Raw genomic sequence first — 24,487 nt, forward strand, 5'->3', positions numbered from 1 at the left:
CGTGTTGCATCCAGTGGCAAACAGTTTCCAGCATTTCGAAGATTCAGGACTGTCTGATCTCAATTTTTCACAATTTCAATAACCCCTGACATGCCATTACCAAATTAGTCGCGCGACAAGTGTCATGACCGTAAAAAAATGCGCAATCACTCATTCACGCGAACCTTTGAAACTCTTTCACCCTTCGATGCACTCTCGAGTATTGTCATGTCTTCGGATTTTCACTTTAATTTTTTAAAATCATTCAGTAAAGTGAATGGTGTTGAAATTGTGTGTGATTGGTTTTTGGATGACACTCAAACACGACTTGTTCGGAAAACAAAAGTACATGTATTCAATAATCAATATTGTGCTCTCTTGGAAGAACAGTTGATTTTCAATGATGAATTTGAATTTGAAAAGGAAAATTCATGTCACAACACCGAGATTGAAATGATGCGAATTGTTTTTACAATTAGTATTCTTGAGAAGGAATCAAAACCATTTCCTGGAACTTTAAGTATTTCCGGAATGTTTTTGTTTAATCAGGAAAAGAATTTCAAATGGATTCAAAATAATAATAATTTTGATTTGAATGACATGAACAAGATTGAAGAGAATTATTTTGTGAATGAGAATCCTCTCACTCAAGTGTCAAGCCAAAAAGCAACGACGATTACTTCTTCTTCAACATCTACTGCTTCATCTGATACACGGATTCATACAACACCATCCGAGTCGACTGCATCCAATAGAGCTAGCTCTCATTCTTCTTCTTCCAATGAGAATGTCACGACACGAGTGATGACAAGTCGTGTAGACACTGACAGCAGCACTTCACAAAATCATCATGACCATTCAACCGTAAGATTTGGAACCAATGAAATTATTACAATCATTGAGAATGATCCAGTCACATCCTCCTCCTCACAACCCCTTCCACCACTCAGCTCTCATCATGATTCACTTTGTGTGAACACTGTCACCACCACGAATGCTTTGAATTCACAACATCTACCCATTCAAACCAATGTCTCTGTAACCATCTCCATTCAACTCGATTACAAAGTCATGATCATTGGAAATGTCAACTCGGTCGAAGAAAAGCTCTGTAAACAATGTGCCAAACTTTTTGATTTGTGGTTCACCCAAGTGCTCCAAGTTGAAAATTCCTTAAAATCATCGCCGTCGTCGTCGTCACCTCACTCTCGAAAATCTCAACCAAACTCCTCCAACTCCTCTCATACCATTTCCACTTCAAAACCAAGTCGATCACTTCACAAAACCATGATGACCTCTTCCTTCTTTACCTTACGATCGAGAAGTGTCTTTCGAGAGCACAATAAGAGACGTTCCTTACCCATGCGACCACCTCCCATGCTTGTGAATCAACAAATGTTACAGGAATGGATCAATGATCCGAATAATAATGTGTGGGAAAATCCACTCGATCCAAACACGGATTATTTAGAGACCATTCCTCACAAGTATCTCCAGAAACATGATTTGTGGGAATTGAATCAAGAGGTGGAGTTGCATGACATGATTTTTGACTTTTTACATGTTTCCAAAGTTTCAAAGACTCATGGCAATGAAGAGAAAGACAACAAGAATATTGAACCTCATCAAGATGTTGTTGATCCAGCACGACAACAGCACGACTACTCAAAGAAGGGAGAAAAGGAGGCTCAAAGTTGTACATGTTGTTGTTGTTTGTGTTGAATATATATATTCGTTGAGATGATAGATGGCACAATATTCTTTTTGACATCGATTAATATGGAATCAGTTCCATATTGTGCTCGTTAAGGATTGCGTCAAACAGTGCTTGATAAGGAAACCCAGCGCAGGAAGAGACCAAGGCAGCAAGTGAAAAACGAATATTCAAAAAACTCGCTTGGTGGCAAGCCAAAAAGCAAAACAAGAAATGCAAAGTCCGTGCACCGTATATTATATATATTATATATTGTGCCTCGTTAAGGACGCAAGGGTAAGCACGTGCTTAATTCGACTTTGTGTTTCGACAAAAGAGGTTCTCCTAAGGCTTGCTTTATTCAGTATCGACCCAATTTTTGTTGAATTTTCCGTTATTATATAATAGCGCCAACACACAAACTGAACTTTTTGCCTCTTTGGGGAACAGAATCGGCGCTCTTATGGTGGTTTTTTGTTGGTGAAATTGAAAAAAAGAAACTTTTTGAGCGAAAAGATTTCAGAGATCTTCACCACGCGAGTCTTTGTCCTTCATCACCATTAATTCCACGAAAGCCAAGTCTTCTTTCTGGATTCGTTGTGGATTCATTGTGGATTCATTCAAATTATTATTTGAAACAGTAAGAAGCTCCAAATCTCTTCATCATTCGACACAACAAGTTTCTACTTGTCCTTCACCTTCATTGGCACTCGAGTTGGTGTACTACAACAACTCACGAGAGATGAATCACAAGAGTGGAAAGGACTCTCACAGTGGTAGTACGAGTCGCTTTGGGATTTCTTCTTCTTCCAACAACAACAACAACAATTCTTCTCCAATGACCAAGAGTTCCAGCCGATCCAAAATTTATCCCTTCCATCTTCCTTCTCTTCATCATCATCATCCTTATCAAATACAACAACAACAAGCAGAAGGTCATCCTCATGAATCCTCTCTCATTTCCCTCAGTGATATTGTTGAACGAAGTAGCAATCCCTCCTTAGGGACTCACAATTCAGAATCAAACCTTCGTTACACGAGAGAAGTCAATAATAATCATAGTTTTAGTAATAATAGTAATAATAATAATAGTATGAACTTGACCTCCAGCACCAGCACCACTCTGACCACCACTCAAACACCTCCTCCCTTAGGAAACCCAACCTCTACGACCACTCCTGCACACGCTTCTCTCGGAAAGAGCTCTCAATCGTACCATATTCTGCAACAACAACAACAACATCATCATTCAGACACTGCCAGTGGAGGCACTCCTTCCTCGTCGAATACAACAGACAACATGTCCATCACTTCCTCTCTGGATGATTTACTTGCCTCTTCCACTCAACGCCTCTCAAAACCTCAGAAAGTGCTGCGTGCCTTTCGAGAGTGTTGTCCTGCTCTGAATTCATTGCAGAATGTCCTATTGGCTCTCTTTCTCATGCAAACCTTGATTTGTATTGGATCCATGATTGTGCTCATCTATGCGAGTGGAGAATCCTCGTTGGATGAAATTTCAGCCATTCGTGAGAAGAATATTAAGAAGAGTGTCGAGTCGTATATGGGTGTGGCTTTTGAGGCACTCTCCACATTAAGGTATGGATTCATGATCCAGGAACGTGACTATAACTTTACTTTTCCTTCCAATGCTTCTCAAATTTGTCGTCGAGTGAGAAGTGTCTTTGCTCCCTCGAAGAACGCCTTTCTGGCCACCACCATCTTTTACTATGGCAATAATCGAAAGAATTATTGTGCTGTGGAGAAGAGTGTCTCGAGAGATTATGTTCAAGTGAGATATGACAATGCAGAAGTATGGATTTATAGTCACAACGAGTTTTATGATCCTGTGAATGTTTCGTTAGTGTCACCAAATTACAATCCAACCATAAGGTACGTAGTAGTGAGAAGCCAAGGCCGGTGAGGTCAATCTTGTTCAATTTCAATCTTTTATGAACTAAAATCCAATCACATCATTGAAATATTCACAACAACACACGCACCCTATTTATTTAGACCATGGTGAGTTTTGATCATTTCATCATTATGGCAGCAGCAATCTTACATTTTCAATTGACTTTGTTTTGCTATATATTTGTATAACTAACTTTTTATGGAAATGTACGAACCATTCATCAAACTTGTCTTGAAACAACTCACCCAAATTTCAGGTACAAAACTGGGCAAAAAAACATCTTTCCAAAGTTTGCATGGTCCCCTGTTTTTAATAATGCGTTTTTAGGATGCATTTCAGTTGCAAGTGCAAGCCAATTGGATTTTACTAGCTATGAAACCATTCAGTATTCAAATGGAACCACTGAACTCTTTCCTGTGCATCACATTTTGGGCATTCACTTTGACTTGTATAATTTGGACTCTATTATGGCCTCCATTATTGAAGATAATATGGATATACAGACTAAATCTATTGAAATTGTCATTGTAGAACGAACAGGATTACTCATTTCTACATCGTTTGGAGCCCTAACACAGAATGCCGCAAAGCAACGCATCCACATTTCAAACACGACCAGCGTTTTTGCTTCTGCTGCCAAAGAATTGGAGAATCGACAAATTTTGATTCCACCAAGTGTCAGTAGTGTCAACGATTTTTCATCACTCATTGACGTGAATGCATCGACTACGAAATTCATGATCGGAGAGAACAAAATTACAATCCATTACATTAAAGAAGATGGTTTGGATTGGATCATGATTGTCTCCACACAGGAATATGGTTTCATTAAGACTGTGTTCACAAGTTCACCAGTCTTACTTTCCATCTCGATTATTCTCATTGTTTTTGGAACGGTGATCATGATAGTTGTGACTCAAGTGATTACACGATCCATATGGAACATTTCAAGAGGTGAGTTTTCATGATGATTGAGATGTATTCCTCATTTTGATTCATGTGTGTTGGCTTTCAAATTTATTCCATCTGGTTTTCCAGAAATGTATAAATTATCCAAGCTTGAAATTGAGGACATTAGAAAAAGGAAAATGTTAAAAACTGTCTATGAATTGAAAATTTTGCAAACATCAATGTACACTGTTAAAAACGGATTACACTCATTTATGAAGTATATTCCAAGAGATATCGTTAAAGACGTTGTCAGAACAGGAGGCAATGCTCGATTAGGAATGCAGCATGCACACACAACCATCATGTTCACAGACGTGGTCGATTTTACAAACTTTAGTGAAAATACAAATTCGTCCATTCTTGTCAAGGTGATGAGCGAATATTTCAATATTATTACAGAGAGTGTTGAATTGAATGGTGGAATTATTGATAAATTTATTGGTGATGGTACGATGAGCTTGTTCTCAAATCCATTAAGAATATTATCTGACCATGCATTTAGGGTATGTTTTTAACAATAAGGATGACATCTTTTAATTATGTTGTACCATCATCATCATAATAACCATGTTATGGTTGTGAAATCGACAAACTGATGCCTCTAGGCATGCCAAGCTACTCTGACCTGTCTCATTAAAATTGAGCAAATGAAGAGCAAATGTCAAAGAGAAGGGTGGCCCATCATCAAGATACGTTGTGGAATTAACACTGGAATGGCTTTAATGGGGTAAGTGTTGAGTGTCAATCAACAATGATGAAAAATCAAGTACCGAATTCAATGTTCATTCATCGACAAATTTCAACAAATTTCAGAAATGTTGGAAGTCACAATCGATTCAATTATACAGGTAAGCAAATTGAGAGAATTGATGAATTTGAAAGTAATGCAATCTTTGTGACATTGTTTTCGTATCATATGTATTTAGCTCTAGGAGACAGTGTCAACACCGCAGGAAGGTTAGAGCCTTTAAACAAACGCTATGAAACGGTCATTTTGATTGGACAAAACACCTATGAACAGGTGAAAGATCGTTTCGTTTGTTATTTTGTTGATTCTGTACGTTTGAAAGGAAAATCTGAAGCTATTGAAGTTTACACGATCGAATGTGAATGGAGTGAAGCAAATCATCAACAGAAACTTATTCATGATATGCTTGTTCAAGTGAAGGAAAGTTTTTACAAGAAAGATTTCAAGTCCATGTTGGAACATGTGGAAAGTGCCCTAAGAATTGCCAATCAAAACATGTCAAATCCATCCATGCAGCTTGCTGAGGATTTGAATAATGGCACGTTATTTTCTTCGAATGGTGGTGGTGGCGTGAACAATCAAAGCCCTTCTGCAGAAAGTGCTGGTTTTTTAACATCCACAAAATTCATTTATGATTTGAAACGAAGAGCAGAATATTTGAAATCTCTTACTGACAAACAAAACTCAACAACTGTGACGCAAGATGTGACTCTTCCTCACCAAGCATCTTTCAGAGATGCATCAGAGACAGATTATGCGTTGACCTTAACAGAAAAATAAGGGAGTTTGTAACATTGGACATACTAAAAAAGCTGTACATTTTATTAAAAAGATTGAATGATTCAAAATTGTTGTTGTAGTTGTTGTAGTTGGTGGTGTCACTGGTGTGGGGTTATTGGTCATATGAATATGTACACAATAAGAATGGAAAGTAAAAGTTGGGTATTAGAATGACTCGCGAGTCGGTGTTCGGACTTTGAGTTGAATTTTGGAAAAATGAAGAGTTGACAACAAGATCAAGTACTCCAAAAAAATCTCATCATGCACGAGATGGGAATGTGTGTGTGATTCAATCAACAATTAACAACAGTCACAACATTCCTACTCGTAGTATTCACAGTTGTACAAACACTTTAGAAATCCGCATGCTTCTTCTTCTTCAATTTTTCAACCTTAATCTTGTCAATCTTCATTTCTTTTTGGAATGCCAAACTTTGTTTGAATCGGTGATGAGTGTCCAACATGACCACACAAGTCTCCTTCTCCAACATGTTGAACATATCTTCTGGAAGAGTATCAATTTGTTTGTCATTGTATCGATCGAGAGTATTCTTGACAGATTCTGTGAGTGATTGTGAAATATTGACAGCCATATCACCTCCCACTTCCATAAAATCAGTGAAAATCTCAAAAGCGACTTCATACTTTTTCGATTCTACATCTGAATATTCACGTTCGAGTGGAGATTCCTTCTTTTTCTTTGATTGTCCAGATTGACCAGAGTGTCCTGCAGTGGCTGATGTGATTGATGCTCCTCCCATTGTTGTTGCTGTTGTTTGTGGTTGTGAATCTCCAGAAATATCACTCGAGACATCACTCACTACATTCGACTCACCAAATAATTTCATTTGCAATTCTATCGAACGATCACACAAACTTCGATAGTATTGAATCTTTTCGAGTAATAAAAAGTTTTCAATACTCTTCTCCTTTTCACAATGTAACTTGAAGAGAGCTCTCAAATTATCATCTTCCATGGTATCCATGAGCATAATGGCATTGGCACGTCGAATCTTTTCCATATACAAAGAATCTCTATTAATGGCATAGGAAAAGACAAAGATAATAATTGGCAACACAATGACAAGTGACACCACAATGACAATTAATTGAACCAAAGTAATACCCAACACATTGCCATCCTTTTGTTTCTCCTTATTTTGAATAAAAGTCAATAATTGATCCAAACCACTCTTAAAAGTATTCAAAGCATTGGTATAGGAATCTGCACTAATGTATCGCATGGCATTGTCACTCTGATTAAACGTAAGAAAGAGAAGAATTTGAGAGTTGGCTGAATCGAGAGCATTACTCGCCTCAATCGATGTCGTATTGAACATGGAATAGACTGTCTGATCATCCAAAGACTTTAAAATAAAATTCAAATTATCCTTCATGGTTTGAGTCAAATTCTTGTATTGAGCGGTCACAATGGAATAGGGAACTTCTGGCTCCACCAAAATGTGACCATTCTTATCGGAACGCATGGCAGCAAGATAGGTATTCTTCGAAACGAGAGCATTGGCAGTTTCGAAAGTGGAACTCACTTTATCAACTGCAATCAAAATATCTGTCGATTTGGTTTGAACAATAATGAACGACGCAACTGCGACACCTGCCAATACCAATAAACCCAACACTGTGACTAACATTCCAATTAAACTCAATAATTTCATACTTGTGAATTCAACGACACCACAACAGGTGTGAATGGTAATTTTTGTGGTGTGACTGAAGGATCCAGATTTACCAGATTCACTGGCCATGTGAGCACCACCGACATTGGAAAGAGTGGAAGACTGTTGTGCTTGTGGTGGTTGTCGAGTGATCGGAGAGGAAATGGTGACACGCTTATTGTTGTTCATGTTGTTATTGTTGTTATTGTTATAAGAGTTCATTGTGATCATCATGTGTTGTTGTTGTTGTTGATGAGAACTTGGAATCGTCGATGTACTACTGTTCGAAATGATGATGGCATTGGTTTGAGCATAGGATGGAATGGTGATGGACAATGGAGGATGATGATGACCATTCGACGTCGAATTGTTGACAACGAGACTACTTGTTGTTGGAGGTGGTGAATTTGGAACCATTTGGTTGTTGTGGTTGTCCAACATGTGGTTGTCCGTGTGGTTGTCCGTGTGGTTGTCCATGTTGTTGTTGGTAGGAAGTAATTCCATCTCAGAATTCGATGCCATGGCTATCTCACTATTGGAGTTTTTTCTTGTTCGATTCGATGATGGTTATTATTATGATTGTGGTTGTGGAGTTCTTTTTCGTGTGTCAAACAAGTGTGTGAGAACGAGACACGACCCAATGAGAGAGCACTTTGTGAGAGCGAGACAATGATGAGCTGTTGCTGCTTCTAATACTGGAACGAGTCGAAAGAGTCAACCAAATGGCGTGAACAACACGTGAGAGGGAGAATAGTCGCGCGTTGTTATTCAACTTGAACTTTTTGTGGAGCAAGACTCTCTCTTCGGTGGTTGGTTGGTTGGTTGTTGTGTTGGGTGTGTGAATGATGACGAGGAGGAAGAGAGAGATGAAGTCTCAGGATGGTCGTGGTCGACAGTTGAAAGTTGTTTTTTTTGAAGGATGTTTTCTTCAATTGTCGACCGCATGTTGTGTTGTTGTTGATTCATAGCGAGTCGGTGCCCAACATGTCACAGTCGAGGGACAACAATCCCTCCTTTGCATCTACCCAATTGACAAAAAGTGTTCGAAAATGGCAGGCGACCTTTCAAATTGTCAAGTCGCTCGATTAGTGGCGAATAAATTCATATTCGAGTAAGAGTCTCAGTTAGTGGGTGAATCGCTCGATGATGCCCACAATTAGGCAATTTGTTCAATGAATCGCAAACCATGCATGTTGTTTTGAATTGTTCTATCTCTACTGAATAATGTCACCTCTGGACATAATTTTGAAATGATTGACTTGACATTATCTAAAAATGGCAAGTGATTGGCATCTTGAACCAAAGATCATTTGCACGTCCACGCGAGAATTGCAACAAGTTCCTCTCTCTTTAAAGGAGAATTGGATTCTTATTGGGATGGTTTTGGGTTTAACGATGATGCAAAGATTCTCAAGTTTCAACTAATCAAAGGCGTGAGTGAATCTTAGAGTGGAAAGGACGAATTGCAAAGTTTGTCCATATCATTTATTGTTTAAATTGTCTATTCATTTTCCATGAACATGATTCAACAGTGAACATGATTCTAGAGATGAGATGGAGGAGTAATTCCAATGATTCTCGTCTATATGGAAACCCAAACTCAAACTTTTACAATTTCAAATCAACCTAAATACGATTCAAACAAGAATTCGAGCTTTCGGAGGCAATTTCTCTCAATTCTCGCGTGGCTTAATCTAAACCCATTAAGGAATGTAGATTGTTATTACTTTTTTAATGATGACAATGATGACATGATGATGTCATATATTTTGACAATACTTGTAAACCCTCTGCAAAATTTTTTCGTCCCAAACCAATACGAACATGAGCATCGTCCAATCGATTGTAAACCGTCGAAGGAAGTAGCATGACACCACAGTCCTTCACCACTCTCTCACAAAATCTAAAGGCACCCTCTCTACCATCCTTAAAACCAATAAAACAAATAGGGCCTGCTTTTGGTGGTATCCATTCAAATAATTTGGAGTTTTCTTCTGATTTGAAAAATTCCTCTGCAATCTTCAAATTATTTGTGACTATTTGTCTATTGTTGTGTAAGATTTGTTCTGATTGCTTGAGTGCAATTTTTGCCAAATATTCGGATGGAGCTGGATTGCAAATAGTCGTAAAGTCTTTTCCCTTTACAATGTTTTCTAAAATTTGTTGATTCTGAGAGACAACCCATCCCAGTCGAAGTCCTGCAAGGCCATACGATTTAGACATGACATTCATGGAGATGGCGTTGTGATACAGTGCTGATAGTGAGGGTATGGATGCATCTTGCTCTGTATATTCCAATCCTCGATAAACTTCATCAGAAAATATGAGAATATTTTGGCTCTTGGCAATTTCAATAATCTTTAAATATTCCTCTAGTGTGTGCATATGTCCAGTTGGATTATGAATGGGATTGAGAATGATGGCCGTTGTTTTGGGTTGAATTAATTTTTCTAAATCTTGCACATCAAATGTCCACTTTTGATTCACTAATTTCGCATGCCAAAAAGAGTGTTTTGTTTTTGCAATATTTGTAATTTCAGAGAGAGCCTGATATCTGGGAGATTGAATAATAATGTGGCTATCTTTGGTTAGACAAGTCATTGCAAACACGAGTATGGGTTCTACGCCTCCTGTTGTTATAACAACATTGGATGCAGCGAGACGATTAGAGGGAGGCTTTCCAGCCACATCACCATACCAATTTGGATGTTTGTTAATAATTAATTCTCTTAACTCCAAATCTCCTTTCGTGTCTGTATATCCCAAATGACAATTTAATAGTCCCTCTCGAAATTCATTATTCTCTCCGATTAATTCTCGAATACTCATGGATTCACAGTCTGATGAACTCAACAAATATTTGGTGTGAAATTCATATCTAGCAAAGTATCTCTCTAAAAAGAAAGGCTGATTTATCACTGTAGTACCATAATTCCGATGGATAAATTGCTGTGTATGATGAATCAGTCCATGATGATTCGTTTTGATACAAGAAACATTCAAAATACGATTTGTACTTTTCCTAGAATGATGATGGTGAGTATAGTTGTTGCTGTGGTTGTTGATGTTGTTGTAACTGGTACTATTAGTATTATTCATGTCATAATAATGGACCTGATAGAATTCTTGTCTTGATGAAATATTTCTCTCCAGCACTACTTGGTTATTTCCGACAGCATTACGACTGTTTAATGATGAATGATGTTGATGATCATCTGTATCCACTACTACTTCACAACTAGATTCCCACCAGGTGTTATTTCTCCTCTCACTTTCCGTTGCAACACGTTGATGATGATTCATAGTGGCACAAGCTTGAAAAGAATTTCCCCTCCGACTCGTCGCAGGTTCTTGCTCCAACTGGCCATTATTGAAGCAACTCGAGGAGAGCCCAACATCTCCACTACTGGATGAGGAGGGTGTTGAGATGAATCCTTGTATTGCCAATGATGATGATGATGATCGTTGCAGCCGACCCATAATCGGAGTTTGATGAAGGCTTCCCAACACAAGCTTTCGAATCATTTTTTCAAACTTTTTCAACTGCTCCCAGAAAAGGAATTTTAGCTTGTCTTCTTCTTCCTCTCCATCCACCAACCTCACCACCACGACGACGACAAATCCATCACAAGCCGAAGATTGGAAAAACAAGGGAAATTCCCATTTTAAATTAAAACAATACAATCAAGCTTCGGAATGTTATATGAAGGCGATCGAGTTGGAGCCTCATCATGCCATCTATCATTGCAATTTATCGGCTGCTTTATTAGGGTTGCGTAATTATGTTGGAGCAGCAGAAGCAGCAGAAAAAGCAGTGGAATTAGATCCACTCTATGATAAAGCATATGTGAGATGGATACAATCGTTAGTTGAATTAGTGCAGGGAAAAGAGGCTCTTGATGTATTGATTCGATTTTATGAAATTTTCAAATCAAAGGGAAAGTTGACAAGTGATTTGGAGAAAATTATGGAACAAAAAGCATTCGAAGTTAAAAAAGCACTCATCAAGTCACACAATATGATCAAGAAATATTCAGTATTGCTTGATGGTGGAAAACCAGTAGAATACGTTGCAGGAAAACATTTATCGGAATATCTATCAAATGGAGCTCTCTTTCGAAAATTATATCCACATGCAATCAGTCGCTCAAGCATTCCAGATCCAAAACGAATTCTCACTCCAGAACATATTATTCAATTGACGCAAGCATTTGAAACGGAAAAACCAAAAATTAAGCACTTTTCAAAAGCTAAGAAAATTCTCAATAATCTAATGAATGAAAGAAAGGGTGGAGATTTTAGAAAGATTGTAGGATGTGTCGATGAAAAGTACATCAAACAAAACCATACGTGGTTTCTTTTCGCATTTCCAGTTCCTAACTTTGTAGATGCGACGGATTTCGCAAAGTACAAGTCTTTTCGTTCAGCTGCCATTCGACCCTACACAATCCAAATCTATGAAGAGACTGCAGGTAAGATATCATGAATTAGTATCATCATCAAGGATCTATCACGATCAACATGTGTATTCATATGACCTCTATTCATTACTAATTATTCGAACCAATTGTCGATTAATTCCAAAAAAAATATTTAACCAACTATAGATTGTGGAACTTTACCACTGCTCACAAATACTGTTAGCCAATGGTCTAATTTTAAGGGTTTACCTGCGAAACATCCAAAATTTGGCTATGCTCTTGATATTGTTAGCAGTCTTTGTGAAATCATTGTTACCAAGTTTGACGAGTCAAATGGTCAACCATTCCTTCCTGATCAACTTGTAATTAATTGTACAGATTATATGAAAAGTGTCACTGAAGCTATGGTCAACTATATCATTCTACAATATTTACCAGGATTTAAATGTGTGGTGCAAGTGTCTCGCCACGAACTTCCATTCTCATCCATTCAACAAGCTATTCAAATGTTTAGAACTGAAATGTCTATTACCGATCTTCATCCATTTGTTGCTCAGAAATGTAAGTTGGTATGCATGATCATTACCGTGAAAAGTACGAGTTAGATGCATGATCCATATGGAATGATTATTTTTTTTGTCTCTTGTATTACAAATTCAATTCATCCAATGTCCGCACATCTATTAAGGCATGCGAGAAGCATGTGAGGAAAGAGGTGAAATTTTTACACACGAGTTTGGACATAGTTTATTTGAGGCTTTGTCAGATTTAGGAGAATTAAGACCTTGGAAAATCTTCTCCACCGATTTTGCCATTTATGTGACCATTCGACACTCGAAATACTTTGAGAATACGCCTTTCAATGCACCAAATTTGACAAATTTAATTAATAAGAGAGGAGTTGGTATTGAAGGTCTTGATTTTATGGATGGAAGGAAGGAACGTATTATTTGTGTGATGGGACATACAGATCCCAACTCGTCAGGATTTTCCGTACTGAATGATTTGGATGCCTTTTTGACATTTATTCCAAAGCCTTATGTGATTGAACAAGTTCCAAGTGGTAGGTTGTTGCTTTTGTTTTCAAGGTTTTTCTCTTTTGACATTTTCAAAATCTTCACACAATTTTCAACGTTCCGACATTCTAAATCATTCCACATATGTCCTATGTGAAAATTTTCACACAATGACCATCATCATATGACACCACGTCATTGCCATGTTGTCTTGTGTTATTATTCAACTCCAATCAAACACTTTAAATTCTTCTCAACTCTATATCCAGTACAATACACTGGCAAGGATCTAATATCCCATGACGACTTGGATGATATCAAAGCCTACGATTGGCCAATTTATAAGGGTGACACTCGCGAATTTTATCCCATGGTTGAAAGTGTTTTAAAGAACTTCTTTCTAACACCAAAAGATGCAAGCAAAATCAAGAGATGTGAACTTCGAGAATTAAAATGGATCGAAGCAGCTGCGAGAGGATTAAGTGCTTTCATTCGAAAGAGATGTGCACACGGATATCCTGTGGTAAATTCACCATTCGAAATATCGGTCAATGCTCACGATGGAGAAGCCACTGTTAAAATATTAGTGAAAAGAGAGTACTACCCAAATCGAACAGCAGAAAAAACGCAGAAAAAGTATCAGAGTGCTTTGGATCATATTGGTCGAATGTTCGATACCATGGTCCTAGCAAGGGAACAACAAATGAATGAGGAGGCAAAGAAATTTGAGGAAAAACTCACTGCATCATCTACGGGTGACTTATCATCATCAACTACTTCTGCAAATATTTCACCCAAATTGAATTCTTCTTCATCTTTGACAACTCAAACGGAGATCAAACCATCAGAAAAGAAGTGCTGTACTTGTTGTGGGGCAGAGAAAAATGCAACCACAAAACTTTTCCTTTGTGGAGCCTGTAAATCAGTTCTGTATTGTTCAAGAGAATGTCAACAAAAGGATTGGCCCCACCACAAACAATATTGCAAGAAGAAGTGAGTTTTCAACAAGATTAGCATGTGTGACGCATGCACTAGATTATAATGGTCTCGAGGTTATTTGACTCATATTCCAAGACATGTTTGAATTTTTCAACTAGGACATGTTGATTTCTTATGATAGCAATTACCACAATCCTACAGGCAATGATGATGACTACTTTTGAAGATGCTGTGTTATATTCAAAATGTCTCTTCGATTTCTTTCATTCCCAAAGATTGACCAAAGATTTCATGGTATCAAACAAACGATCCTGACCATCATCAGACTTAACGCAAACCTTGAGAGATGTTTTTTTATCAAAAAGAGCATGCAATAGAATGGCCATTTGTGTGCATTCACATGATAATTCCAACTCGGGGAAGCACAAATTTCTTCTATATCTTCTCAATAAATTCATTTGTACTTTTGATTTCTCGGGAAGGTGATGCCAATCGTTTCATTTTTCTTTTCAAATATCCTTATGATATCATTGTAGAACAGAATCCTTTGAGGGAGAAGTGATGCTTGTTGTTGTTATCAAGTCGTAATGATCTCGTAATAGCACTCAAAAACAACAAATCCCTTCAAAAGGGAAAGAAATATGAAAGCCTTTAAGAGTGTCAGTCTTTCTTCCTGGTGTGTTAATGATCTGTCTGTCACATGTACACACATAATGATCATGATTCAATCTCACTCGTCGTCATGCTCTTCTGAACTCTTAGAATCACAACGATTGTCATTCTCTTCTGAAATGTCATAATCGCTGTGATAGGATATTAGAGCTTTATACTTGTCATAGCCTTGCTCTGTTAATTTCAAAATTTCATTTCGGCATTGCTTGTCAGCAAAAATGTTCCATATCAAATCTTTCATTGTTGAAAAGGAGGATCCACAATGGGCTGAAATAACATGAACCTGAATACATTCAACTTTTTGTCCAAAAAGAGCTTGTAATAGAATTGCCATGTGAGTAAATTCGCATGTAAGTTCCAACTTGGGAAGACTCTTCATTTCGTAAAACTTCCTCCATGCTTTTGCGTTAATTGGGTCATTGTCATCACCATCGAAAACTGTAACATGAATTTTAAGTTTCTTCAAAGAGCAGAAAACCGGCTTTGTTAATAGCCAAAAAAGTTGAGTAATGTCCACATGATACACGGCTGGTTGAAATTCAATGTACTGCAAGTTGGGAAGAGAGTGCATCAGCTGATCTTTCAACAAATTAAATACATTACTTGGCTCACTATATCCATATGTCGCATAACCATCTACTTCATTCAATTTGAAGGTTGTTACGGAATCACTGGATGAAGAAATTTTCTCCGAATCCGAATAATCAGCCACCTCTAATGTTTTGAGATTTGGAAATTCCTCCACAAACACTTTCAACAATTCTTTACAAAGATAATTGTTGTAACAAATGTGCTCAATTTCAGCCTTATTCAGTTTCTTGGTTAGTACGGGCAAGATTGAGCAATCATCCAATTCATCGAATTGAACTTTTGGAAAGGAAATAAAGTTTTAGTGTTAAGTGTTGTTGGGTTGGTTGTTTGGTTGGTGGAAACAGCAATGATGTCTGTATTATTGACCTCATCATCAATGTTATTATCATCATTATCATCCGCTTCATCGTCCACCTCATCAAACGCATTAATAATGCAGCTCCTTACAAGGTCAAAATTTGGCATTTTCAGGGCATCTGTAAACTCAAAATCAATATATTCAAAACAATTCATCTCCACAGAGAACAGCACTCGATGGAAACGCTTATTCACATACATTAGATTTGAAAAACTCGAAACATCGGAAATGTATTTAAAAATCAAGGCCAACACTTCGTCTGGAATCATTTCATGAAACGAAAGCCAAAACAGGGTTGGCATTGGGTTCACCTCTTTGCTGATCAGGTCGTCATGTTTCTTGGTTTTCTTTGTTGGAAAGTCTTGCGGGGTGGTGATGTCATCTTGTGTGGCTCTTTTCATTTTTAATTTGGTGAATGAGAGCCATCAAGCGGTCTATTGATTTGGAAGGTAATTATCAGTTTTTGTTGAGTCTAACCTCGAACAATGACGTTTTCTATATTCCTTCTAAAGTGAGAAGTGTAAAAAGTTTCTTGCAAAGAATAGAGTTGAGTGGGCACTCCACCAACACAGCAGGCTATTTTCGAAAATAGCCTCCTCCTCATGATGATGCCGATCATCATCAACGGTAGGGTACACCTCGGTTTTTGCAACAACAAGAAATCAATGCCGAATTCTTTTGTGATGGATTTACTCACTACTACCTAAGGTGGTTGAATCAAATCCAATCATCATCAGATCTTTCGAAAGTAAATTAAATCCATCGTCATTGAAGAGAGCAAGGCTTCAAGATGATGATGAGAGCCCTCCAACCAATCAAAAATTGCGCCAACCCAATAAAAATATTTTATTTCATCAACAAAAAAAAACCAAAAAACTGCCGTTTGTTGAACATTGAGCCCGTCTAACACCAACGGCCACAAGCGAGCGCACTGAGAACTTTACAACGGTTTTTTCTTTTGCCCACGTGTTCTCTCCACACAACTTTGAAAAGCCTCATTCTCAAACCTCAAAGCGGCGAACGTATAAGGAAATATCCGTTACACAAATTACTACACAACCAAAACATCAAGAACAACAACAACAACATCATCATCATCCAACTACTACTACAACTACTACTGCCGTCATAGCACAACATCAATATGACTACCATGCCAGCCTCTACTGGTGCGACAGAGGAAACCCCTCATACATCCACAACAACAACCACTCCTGCCGCCGACCCCCCATCAACCAACAACAATGCTGTGCAACAAATCAGCCCACCACCCCCAACCAAAAAGAAGGCCTTGCTGGAGAGGCTCAAACAACAAGTTGGCGATATAGACACCAAGCTAGAGGCAATCAACACACAACAAGGATCATCATCGTCATCTTTAACTCACACTCCACTGAGTGCCAATGCTTCATTACAATATCCATCTTCCCAACAAACATCGACAAATATCAATGTTGCAACAAGTACTCCATCAAGCAAGGCTTCATCTTCGAATGGAAAGAGGTTTGTCAACACCACCTCTGGAGCTGCTTTGCCATCAACACCCGAACCCAATACACCCACTAGATCAAAACGAACACGAAGACCAAACAAATTCAATCAACTCATCAATGGTGAAGAGCTACCAACACTTCCCGAACACATTCAAAGGAAGCTAGCCAAGCTCATAGTCATGGTACGAAGGGTCAAATGGGCCTGGCCATTCAATCAACCTGTTGATCCCGTTCAACTCAACATTCCAGACTACTTTAACATTATAAAGAATCCAATGGATCTAGGAACAGTCGAAAGGAAAGTACTCAACAATGAATATATGGATGTTTATCAGTTTTTGGATGATGTCCGACTCATTTGGTCAAATTGTTACACTTATAATCCTCTCGACAGCGATGTTTGTAGAATGGCCAAAGATGTTGAAAAATTCTTTAATGAAAAGTATGAAAAGTTAATTGGACAAGTTGGAGTGGATACACCTCTCGAAATTCCAACACAATCGATTGGATTGGAAGAGACAACCCCATCCTCCACAGTCAAGAAGGGAAGAGGAAGAAAGAAAAAGTCTCTCACCACTACCAGTGCAACAGCGACAACATCAACTCCTTCTGCAGTCCCCTCTTCAACAGCGGCTACCACTACCATGACAACAACCTCGGAACAAGTCTCAACAGCAACAACTCGTGAAACCACTCCATCCAAATCCAAAACTTCCTCTAAATCTTCATCCAAATCCAAAACCAAGTCGTCAAGCAAACCCAAATCCAAATCTAAGAAATCATCGGAACCGGAAATGACCTATGAGGAAAAGAAAGAATTGAGTGCTAATATTGGAAAATTGGATGGAGAAAAGCTTGCCGAAGTGGTTCGTATCATTCAACGAATGGCTCCTACTGCTTCCAGTAAGGCCAATGAGACTGAAATTGAAATTGATTTGAACAAGTTAGACAATGCTACTCTTGTTGAGCTTAATAATTTCGTTAAACAACATTTACCAAAGAAAGAAAGCCAGAAAAAGAAGGCAACCTCTACAAAGAAAAAAAGAAAAACCTCTCCAGTCAAAGAAAAGAAGCCCAAGAAAACCAAAAAAGGAGGAAAGCGACTCTGAATCGACCGCTACGGACAATAGTGCCTCTGAATCGAGCGCAACCGAAACAGAATCTTCTGAATCCGACTCTTCAGACTCCGATTCAGATATGGAAGATGTAAAGACCGTTCCGCCAAGTGCCAATAACCTTGGCGATCAAGCTAAGCACCCCAAAACAACAACAAATGAAGGTAAGTAAGGCAAATCAAAATTTCACGTTCATTAATTACTAGCATTTTAATTTATTGCTAAAATCATTTTTTCGTTTACTGTGTGAACAACTTGTTTTGCATACACATCTCATGCCAACTTACTGTTTTATTTTCAAAAATTAATCTTTTCAACAATTTTTGCATTTGCTTCTGATCCAACAACAATAATAGCTCCAAGATATGCAACAACCACTACTGCCACACCCACCACTACCACGACACACCATATCCACCCCCAACCAAATACACCAAGTAGCGCAAAAGCTTTGAACTTTCCCAACATATCAACCAGCAATCTGTATCCAAATGCATCTTCATCCACACCCACTAGTGCCACCACTCCTACTTCTCAAAAGCCAACAACAACTTCCACCGCAGGAAATGTCAACATTATTCCCACAAAGAAACAACTAGATGCCGCTTTAAAGGTGGACGAGTCTAGTTGGAACAGCTTACTCGACGAAGAGGACCAAGACAAGAAGAAACGTATTGCAACGGATGACCAATATACCAACTCTTCCAAGTGGAATGAATTCCAACAGCATCAAAAGAGGCAGAGTGAGCTCGAAGAAAAGATGAAACTATTACGAGAACAAAAAGAAGAGGAACGACGCCAACAATCTCTCAATGCCTCTCACTTTCGTATTGATGAGCGAGAGCTTGCCAAGAGACAACGAGAGGAGGAAAGACATAACAAGCTTTCCGAAGATCTTGATGCTGAAGCCTTTGCAAAGGAAATGTTTGAATAGAGAACAGGGGTATGTGCACGATTATTGAAACATCATGTTGTAATGATCATCATCATCACTATTCTCATATTACTTCATAATAAAGCGAAGGTTTTTATGCAAAACGATCCAAAAAAGGATGAAGGTTTTTAATTCTGCGAGAGTTGGTCTTCAAGAGATTTTCTAGGCCTTCATATTCAATAAGAAGAACAACGCTCGGAGAGGACACATCTCTCAGAAAAACAACTTTCGGAGAGGCTGAAACAAAAAAATGAGATCAGCCATTCGATTTGTTGTTCCCTTAATAGCTGTGTTGGTCGTGTTCAGCCTTACTCATTGCTGCTTGGTGAGCTCTCAATCGGTACCAAGCCATTCTCTCTATGAGAGTCCTGGAAAAAGTACGAAGAGTACTCTAGAAAAAGGTGCCATTGATTACTACCTTGTAAATGTCTCGTCATGGAATATCGGAGTGAACGATTTCTTGGTGTTTGGTTTGAATTCCCTTTCTGGAGATGTTGATTTGTGGATCTCCACGACTCAATTTCCTACCTCCTCCGATTGTAATGGCTGCATTAATACTGATGTTGCAGGCTATAGCGATTCAAGGCTCATTTACAGAAACGATGGTGCAAATTGGCCAGCTTCCAATGTGTTCTATGTGGGCGTGGTGGCTTCTTTCAGGAAGAGCTCTTACAGCTTTGCATCATGGTCCTCAAATGGTACGTAATATGAGATTTGAACGATCATCACGGTGATCATCATCGTATCAATCTTTAAATTCATTATTCATTTTGATTTTATTTTTATCGCGTGGATATTCTGTCAAACTCTGTTTAAATTTACCCATGAACTTTTGGAACTTTACAAAATCACCACATTGTTTCTACGAAACCACGTACAGTCCAAGTGGCTCTCGAATCCAATGTAGCTCTTTTAGGACAGTCTCCAAAAGGACGAGACAATTACTTTGTTTACGAAATCCCTCAAGGAGCGAGTCACATCACCATTACGGTTACTGCACAAACCTCTTCCTCAGATCCTGATCTATATCTCTCAGCTTCAAATCCCAGACCCAATGCGACTCACAATGACTGGACATGTGCAGATTATGGCTTTGATTCCGTTTTGATTCATGTAGAGCCTGGACTTACTCACATTTACATTAATGTGAATGCATTCACAGACGCTATCTATTCAATTTTGGTTCGTCTGAACGATGATGCTGTGCAACTCTCTGAAGGAATGCTCATGGACGATTTGCTTAATGAGGGCGAATTGGACATCTTTTATTATGAAAATTTGCATTCTCAAAATATTGTTATTGAAACTTTGGAAGTGAACTCAGAGGGTGAAAGCAAGCTCTATATTCGGTATGGACAGCCACCAACTAATACAGAGTTTGACCAAGTAATTTCACTCGAAGGAAATGATTACTTTACAATTAAGAATGCAAGCGTGGGCACATATTATTTTGGGATTTATGGATTGGTTAATGGAACAGGTTATAAAGTTTGGTGCTACACGGAGGATCCCAATCAAATTCTAGTCAGTGAAAATAATGCTATCGGTGGTGTGTTATCATCGAGCAGCAACTTTGTTTTCAAGTTTGAGAGCAGAGACTTTACACAAGGAATCATTGCCAAAGTGGAAGCAATTGAGCAACCCATTCGCATGTATTACGCTCAACATTCGCGACCAACAAGTTTCAAATATGTGAGAACAATCACTGCTAGTTCGGGAAATTCAGCAATGCTTTACTTGGCTCCACCATCTCCAACTCCCTACTTGTACTTTTCATTGTACGGAGAAGGAAAATTCAAGTTTGAAATTACTACCAACCACACCACAACAGAGCTGTTCGACGGAATCGAGATGGATATGGAATGGGTTCCAAGAGGTTATTACAGGTATGTAGAAGTCAAGATGATGATCAGCACCGGTTTCATGAACCTATTGCTTCTTGACATGTTTTTTCATGAACGTAACGATTCGTGCACTTCCACCATTCCAATCTATATTATTGCTCGCACCGCGCCTTTGAATGGTACATTGGTTGAAAATGGGCATATTCGATATAGATACTACATGTTCAAGGCAGACAAATTCCCAAATCAAGCCATCACTATCACAGCAAATCCTTATCGATATAGTGATGTGGATCTTTTTGTCTCGACCACTGAGCCACACCCAAGCGAGTCAAGCCACCAATGGGAAGGAGAAGAGAGAGGAGTCGACACGGTTTACATTCCTGCAAAAGCCAGTGAGGCAAAAGGCAATGTTTTTTACATTTCAGTTTTTGCCTATGACACAGACTGCTATTTTAGCCTTGTGGCTTCATATGCTGGAGAGCATCGTGTTTTAAAGCTCGATGAGTCTATTTCATCCACTGTTGCAGAGGAGTCGTACTCGTATTTCACGCTTGAGATTGCTAGACCTGGAAAGGTTCTCATCAACTTACAATTGCCCAATAGTGGCGATCAAGCTGATTTATATTACAGTACCACTGTCACAACTCCCAACAAATACAATTATGAAGGCAAGGGAAGTAATTTGGGCGGCTCTGTCTTGAACATTGATGACGTTCAGCCAGGAACAATCTATGTTAGCGTACACGGAGTTTTATCTACCAGCATTAACAAATTGATTCCTTTCAAGATGGTCGCCTCAAATTCGTACCTGTATACCTATCCAAACGGGGATGCAATTCCAATGGTTGCCAAGAAGGGCACAATCAGCGTCTTTAAGGCCTCCATCACCAATAGTCTGCGAATTTTGATTGCGTCTGCTTCTCTTGTGAAGGGTAAGACAATCATGTATGTCACGAACAATGACTGGGCTGGCAATTCCACCTACTACACTTGGAAAGATTCCAACGCAGCTGGAAACAGCGTTGTTATTAAGAAAAGTGATCCAAAATTCTCTCTAGGAACCTGGACCATTGTGGTTGAGAGTCTAGAAGATTCAGAATACCATTTAAGCTTGGCATCTAATATCGGTGCCAATGTTTTGGAAAATATCAATACCATTGGAAGAACTCCATCGGATGGCAACATGGACAGTTTGATTTATAATTTCTGGCTACCTTTTAAAACAGAGCAAAGCAAGGCTGATATTGTCATTAGAATATCAGAACTTGAAGGAAAAGTCAACATTTATGCCAATCAAAATATGCAACAAGATCCCTCTCCAACATCCTTCAAATGGAAATCTGAAACAAATGGAGCACAAACCAGAGAGCTTGTCATTAGAAAGGACGAGCTAAATATCCAGAATGCAATTTATGTTCTTGTTCAAGGTGAAGTAGGAAAGAGCTCATTGTACTCGATTACGTTTGCTAAATATACACCCTCTCAAGATAACATGGTAGGTATTGTAGTGGGAGTGATTCTTGGAGTAGCCATGCTTGGAGTCGTAATTGCCCTTGCAGCTGGCCTGGTGTTGTACTTTAGAAAGAGAAAGCAAGCAGCTGTTAACTACAACAAGTTTGATCAAGAGAATCAGAATGCGCCTGAAGGAAGCAGTTCTGTTTATTATAAGGTTGATAATACTCTTTAATGAGTGGGCTAATATCAGCACCTATTAAAATCTTTTCTTTGTTTACGAAGAATTTATTGTTTGAGAATCAACAGTATTAAGCAATGACTCAATGTTGTGTCTTGTCTGATTAAGTTTAAAAGAAATGAAAAAAAACAAGTGTGATACATCCTTTTGATTCTTTTATTACTCTTGAAGTTCATAAGAATCACCCAATGCCAACTTGAAAAACCCAGTGGCTTCAGCGAAACAAATTTCATAGCCGTCACAATCCGAAATGATTACCACCTCCACATCAGCCTTACCAGGAGTGGGCAGCACAACAGGTTCCTTCACAATACTCACATGACTCTCCTCAAATTCCTTGACTTGTTGTTTGGCATTAAGAACTTTCTGATGAATTTGTTTCACATCAATAGTGGATGAAATGGCCAATCGTCCAAAAGCTTCTCCATGAATCAATGGTTCATTTTCCTTTAATTGTACAAATTCTACTTTGGCTTGATCTTGTGCATAGCCCAATAAAACTCTTCCATTCTCGGAATCATGATCGAACACTTTCATGCCCAACACTTCCGTATAGAATTTGATTTGTTTCTCAATATTCGAAGAATGCAAAGAAATGTATTGAACTCGATCACTTTCTTGAGTATTTCTTTGAGATTCTCGAAGAGCCTTGTTCTTATTCAACAACAAGTACTTGTAACCATCGGGATCGGTGATGAATTTCTGTTCCTCATTCTCTTGTTCCTCACCTGATTGTTTGTGTGAAATCACCACATGATTGTAATCATTTCCCAACTTGTAAGATTTAATTCCAAAATTAGCAGTCAACTCCAACACAAAGTGTTTATCCTCGGGTCCGTATCCGATCATGGTTTTTGTCCAACTCGTATTATATCGGCCATTACAAGCAGCTTCACATCCGGCATCGAAATGTTCGTGTCTCTGCTCGATCATGCCCAATTCCGTCTCATAGAATTGTTTGGATTTTGAATAATTTCCAATTTTGTGAACCCAATGAAGAAGACGGAAAGGTGTTTTTGATAATGTTTGGTTGGTTGTGGTGGTAGAGGCCATAGCTGAGAGAAAGTGCTCAGGAAAGACGATGAAATATTTTTTTTCGAAAAAAATGACACTCGGAATTGTTTTACAATATAAACTCCTGAACTCCGGGAGATGGATTTCGAACGTGAAATTTCTTAACAATAATTATTGAAATTTCTTAACCTTGTTCATGAATTTTAATGATTTTCAAGAGCGTTGATGACAGTCTTCTTACACTTGATTGCCCATCATTTGTTTTTTTTCCAACCAAACGCTCAATTCCCAATTCCTTCCTTAATTGTTTTTCATAGACCAATTCAAATCGAGTGTAATTATCCAACATGTTATGTTCACAACATAATTGAACCTGATTGAAAATATCTGCATTCACAAGCTGTACTGGAGGAGAAGGTGTGGAATTGGCAAGTTGAGATTTTGAAGGGGAGTTTTCCATTTGAATGACATTGACGTTTGTGTAAAATCCAAAGTAAAAACAGGTTGTGGAACCTCTGATTTTGCTTTTGTGTTCATTGGTTGAGAATCTGGTATTGTCGTTCCTGAAGGAGGAAGAGGAATTATGTTTTTAGAAACAACTAAAGGAGAACTTCCTCTTTTCAGAGCTTGAATTCTCTGCAATGACCACAATTCA

General features: G+C 38.4%; 10 protein-coding genes across 10 annotated transcripts; 5 read left to right on the forward strand and 5 right to left on the reverse strand.

Annotated features, from left to right (window-relative positions):
• Positions 1 to 138: 138 nt before the first annotated feature.
• Positions 139 to 6,063, forward strand: FDP41_012035 (uncharacterized protein; the record flags this gene model as incomplete). Its single annotated transcript, XM_044702511.1, has 7 exons — positions 139 to 1,675; positions 2,314 to 3,562; positions 3,841 to 4,538; positions 4,623 to 5,038; positions 5,141 to 5,262; positions 5,349 to 5,383; positions 5,462 to 6,063. 7 exons carry the CDS (start codon positions 139 to 141, stop codon positions 6,061 to 6,063), a joined length of 4,659 nt encoding a protein of 1,552 aa, XP_044566887.1.
• Positions 6,064 to 6,416: 353 nt separating this feature from the next.
• On the reverse strand, positions 6,417 to 8,216 carry FDP41_012036 (uncharacterized protein; the record flags this gene model as incomplete). The annotated part of the gene is made up of 1 exon (XM_044702512.1): positions 6,417 to 8,216. The coding sequence occupies one exon, from the start codon at positions 8,214 to 8,216 to the stop codon at positions 6,417 to 6,419; it is 1,800 nt and encodes a 599-aa protein (XP_044566888.1).
• A 1,254-nt stretch (positions 8,217 to 9,470) lies between these two features.
• Positions 9,471 to 11,264, reverse strand: FDP41_012037 (uncharacterized protein; the record flags this gene model as incomplete). The annotated part of the gene is made up of 1 exon (XM_044702513.1): positions 9,471 to 11,264. One exon carries the CDS (start codon positions 11,262 to 11,264, stop codon positions 9,471 to 9,473), a length of 1,794 nt encoding a protein of 597 aa, XP_044566889.1.
• Positions 11,265 to 11,442: 178 nt separating this feature from the next.
• Positions 11,443 to 14,173, forward strand: FDP41_012038 (uncharacterized protein; the record flags this gene model as incomplete). The annotated part of the gene is made up of 4 exons (XM_044702514.1): positions 11,443 to 12,211; positions 12,347 to 12,721; positions 12,849 to 13,223; positions 13,446 to 14,173. The coding sequence occupies 4 exons, from the start codon at positions 11,443 to 11,445 to the stop codon at positions 14,171 to 14,173; spliced, it is 2,247 nt and encodes a 748-aa protein (XP_044566890.1).
• Positions 14,174 to 14,845: 672 nt separating this feature from the next.
• Positions 14,846 to 16,137, reverse strand: FDP41_012039 (uncharacterized protein; the record flags this gene model as incomplete). Its single annotated transcript, XM_044702515.1, has 2 exons — positions 14,846 to 15,604; positions 15,745 to 16,137. The coding sequence occupies 2 exons, from the start codon at positions 16,135 to 16,137 to the stop codon at positions 14,846 to 14,848; spliced, it is 1,152 nt and encodes a 383-aa protein (XP_044566891.1).
• A 743-nt stretch (positions 16,138 to 16,880) lies between these two features.
• FDP41_012040 (uncharacterized protein) lies at positions 16,881 to 18,338 on the forward strand (the record flags this gene model as incomplete). The annotated part of the gene is made up of 1 exon (XM_044702517.1): positions 16,881 to 18,338. One exon carries the CDS (start codon positions 16,881 to 16,883, stop codon positions 18,336 to 18,338), a length of 1,458 nt encoding a protein of 485 aa, XP_044566892.1.
• An 88-nt stretch (positions 18,339 to 18,426) lies between these two features.
• Positions 18,427 to 19,278, forward strand: FDP41_012041 (uncharacterized protein; the record flags this gene model as incomplete). The annotated part of the gene is made up of 2 exons (XM_044702518.1): positions 18,427 to 18,508; positions 18,701 to 19,278. The coding sequence occupies 2 exons, from the start codon at positions 18,427 to 18,429 to the stop codon at positions 19,276 to 19,278; spliced, it is 660 nt and encodes a 219-aa protein (XP_044566893.1).
• A 250-nt stretch (positions 19,279 to 19,528) lies between these two features.
• Positions 19,529 to 22,812, forward strand: FDP41_012042 (uncharacterized protein; the record flags this gene model as incomplete). Its single annotated transcript, XM_044702519.1, has 3 exons — positions 19,529 to 19,976; positions 20,159 to 21,164; positions 21,336 to 22,812. 3 exons carry the CDS (start codon positions 19,529 to 19,531, stop codon positions 22,810 to 22,812), a joined length of 2,931 nt encoding a protein of 976 aa, XP_044566894.1.
• Positions 22,813 to 22,977: 165 nt separating this feature from the next.
• FDP41_012043 (uncharacterized protein) lies at positions 22,978 to 23,871 on the reverse strand (the record flags this gene model as incomplete). Its single annotated transcript, XM_044702520.1, has 1 exon — positions 22,978 to 23,871. The coding sequence occupies one exon, from the start codon at positions 23,869 to 23,871 to the stop codon at positions 22,978 to 22,980; it is 894 nt and encodes a 297-aa protein (XP_044566895.1).
• A 145-nt stretch (positions 23,872 to 24,016) lies between these two features.
• Positions 24,017 to 24,292, reverse strand: FDP41_012044 (uncharacterized protein; the record flags this gene model as incomplete). Its single annotated transcript, XM_044702521.1, has 1 exon — positions 24,017 to 24,292. One exon carries the CDS (start codon positions 24,290 to 24,292, stop codon positions 24,017 to 24,019), a length of 276 nt encoding a protein of 91 aa, XP_044566896.1.
• Positions 24,293 to 24,487: the final 195 nt, after the last annotated feature.

Source organism: Naegleria fowleri (genome assembly GCF_008403515.1).
Source record: "Naegleria fowleri strain ATCC 30894 chromosome Unknown tig12, whole genome shotgun sequence".
NCBI classification, from domain to species: Eukaryota; Heterolobosea; class Eutetramitea; order Acrasida; family Naegleriidae; genus Naegleria; species Naegleria fowleri.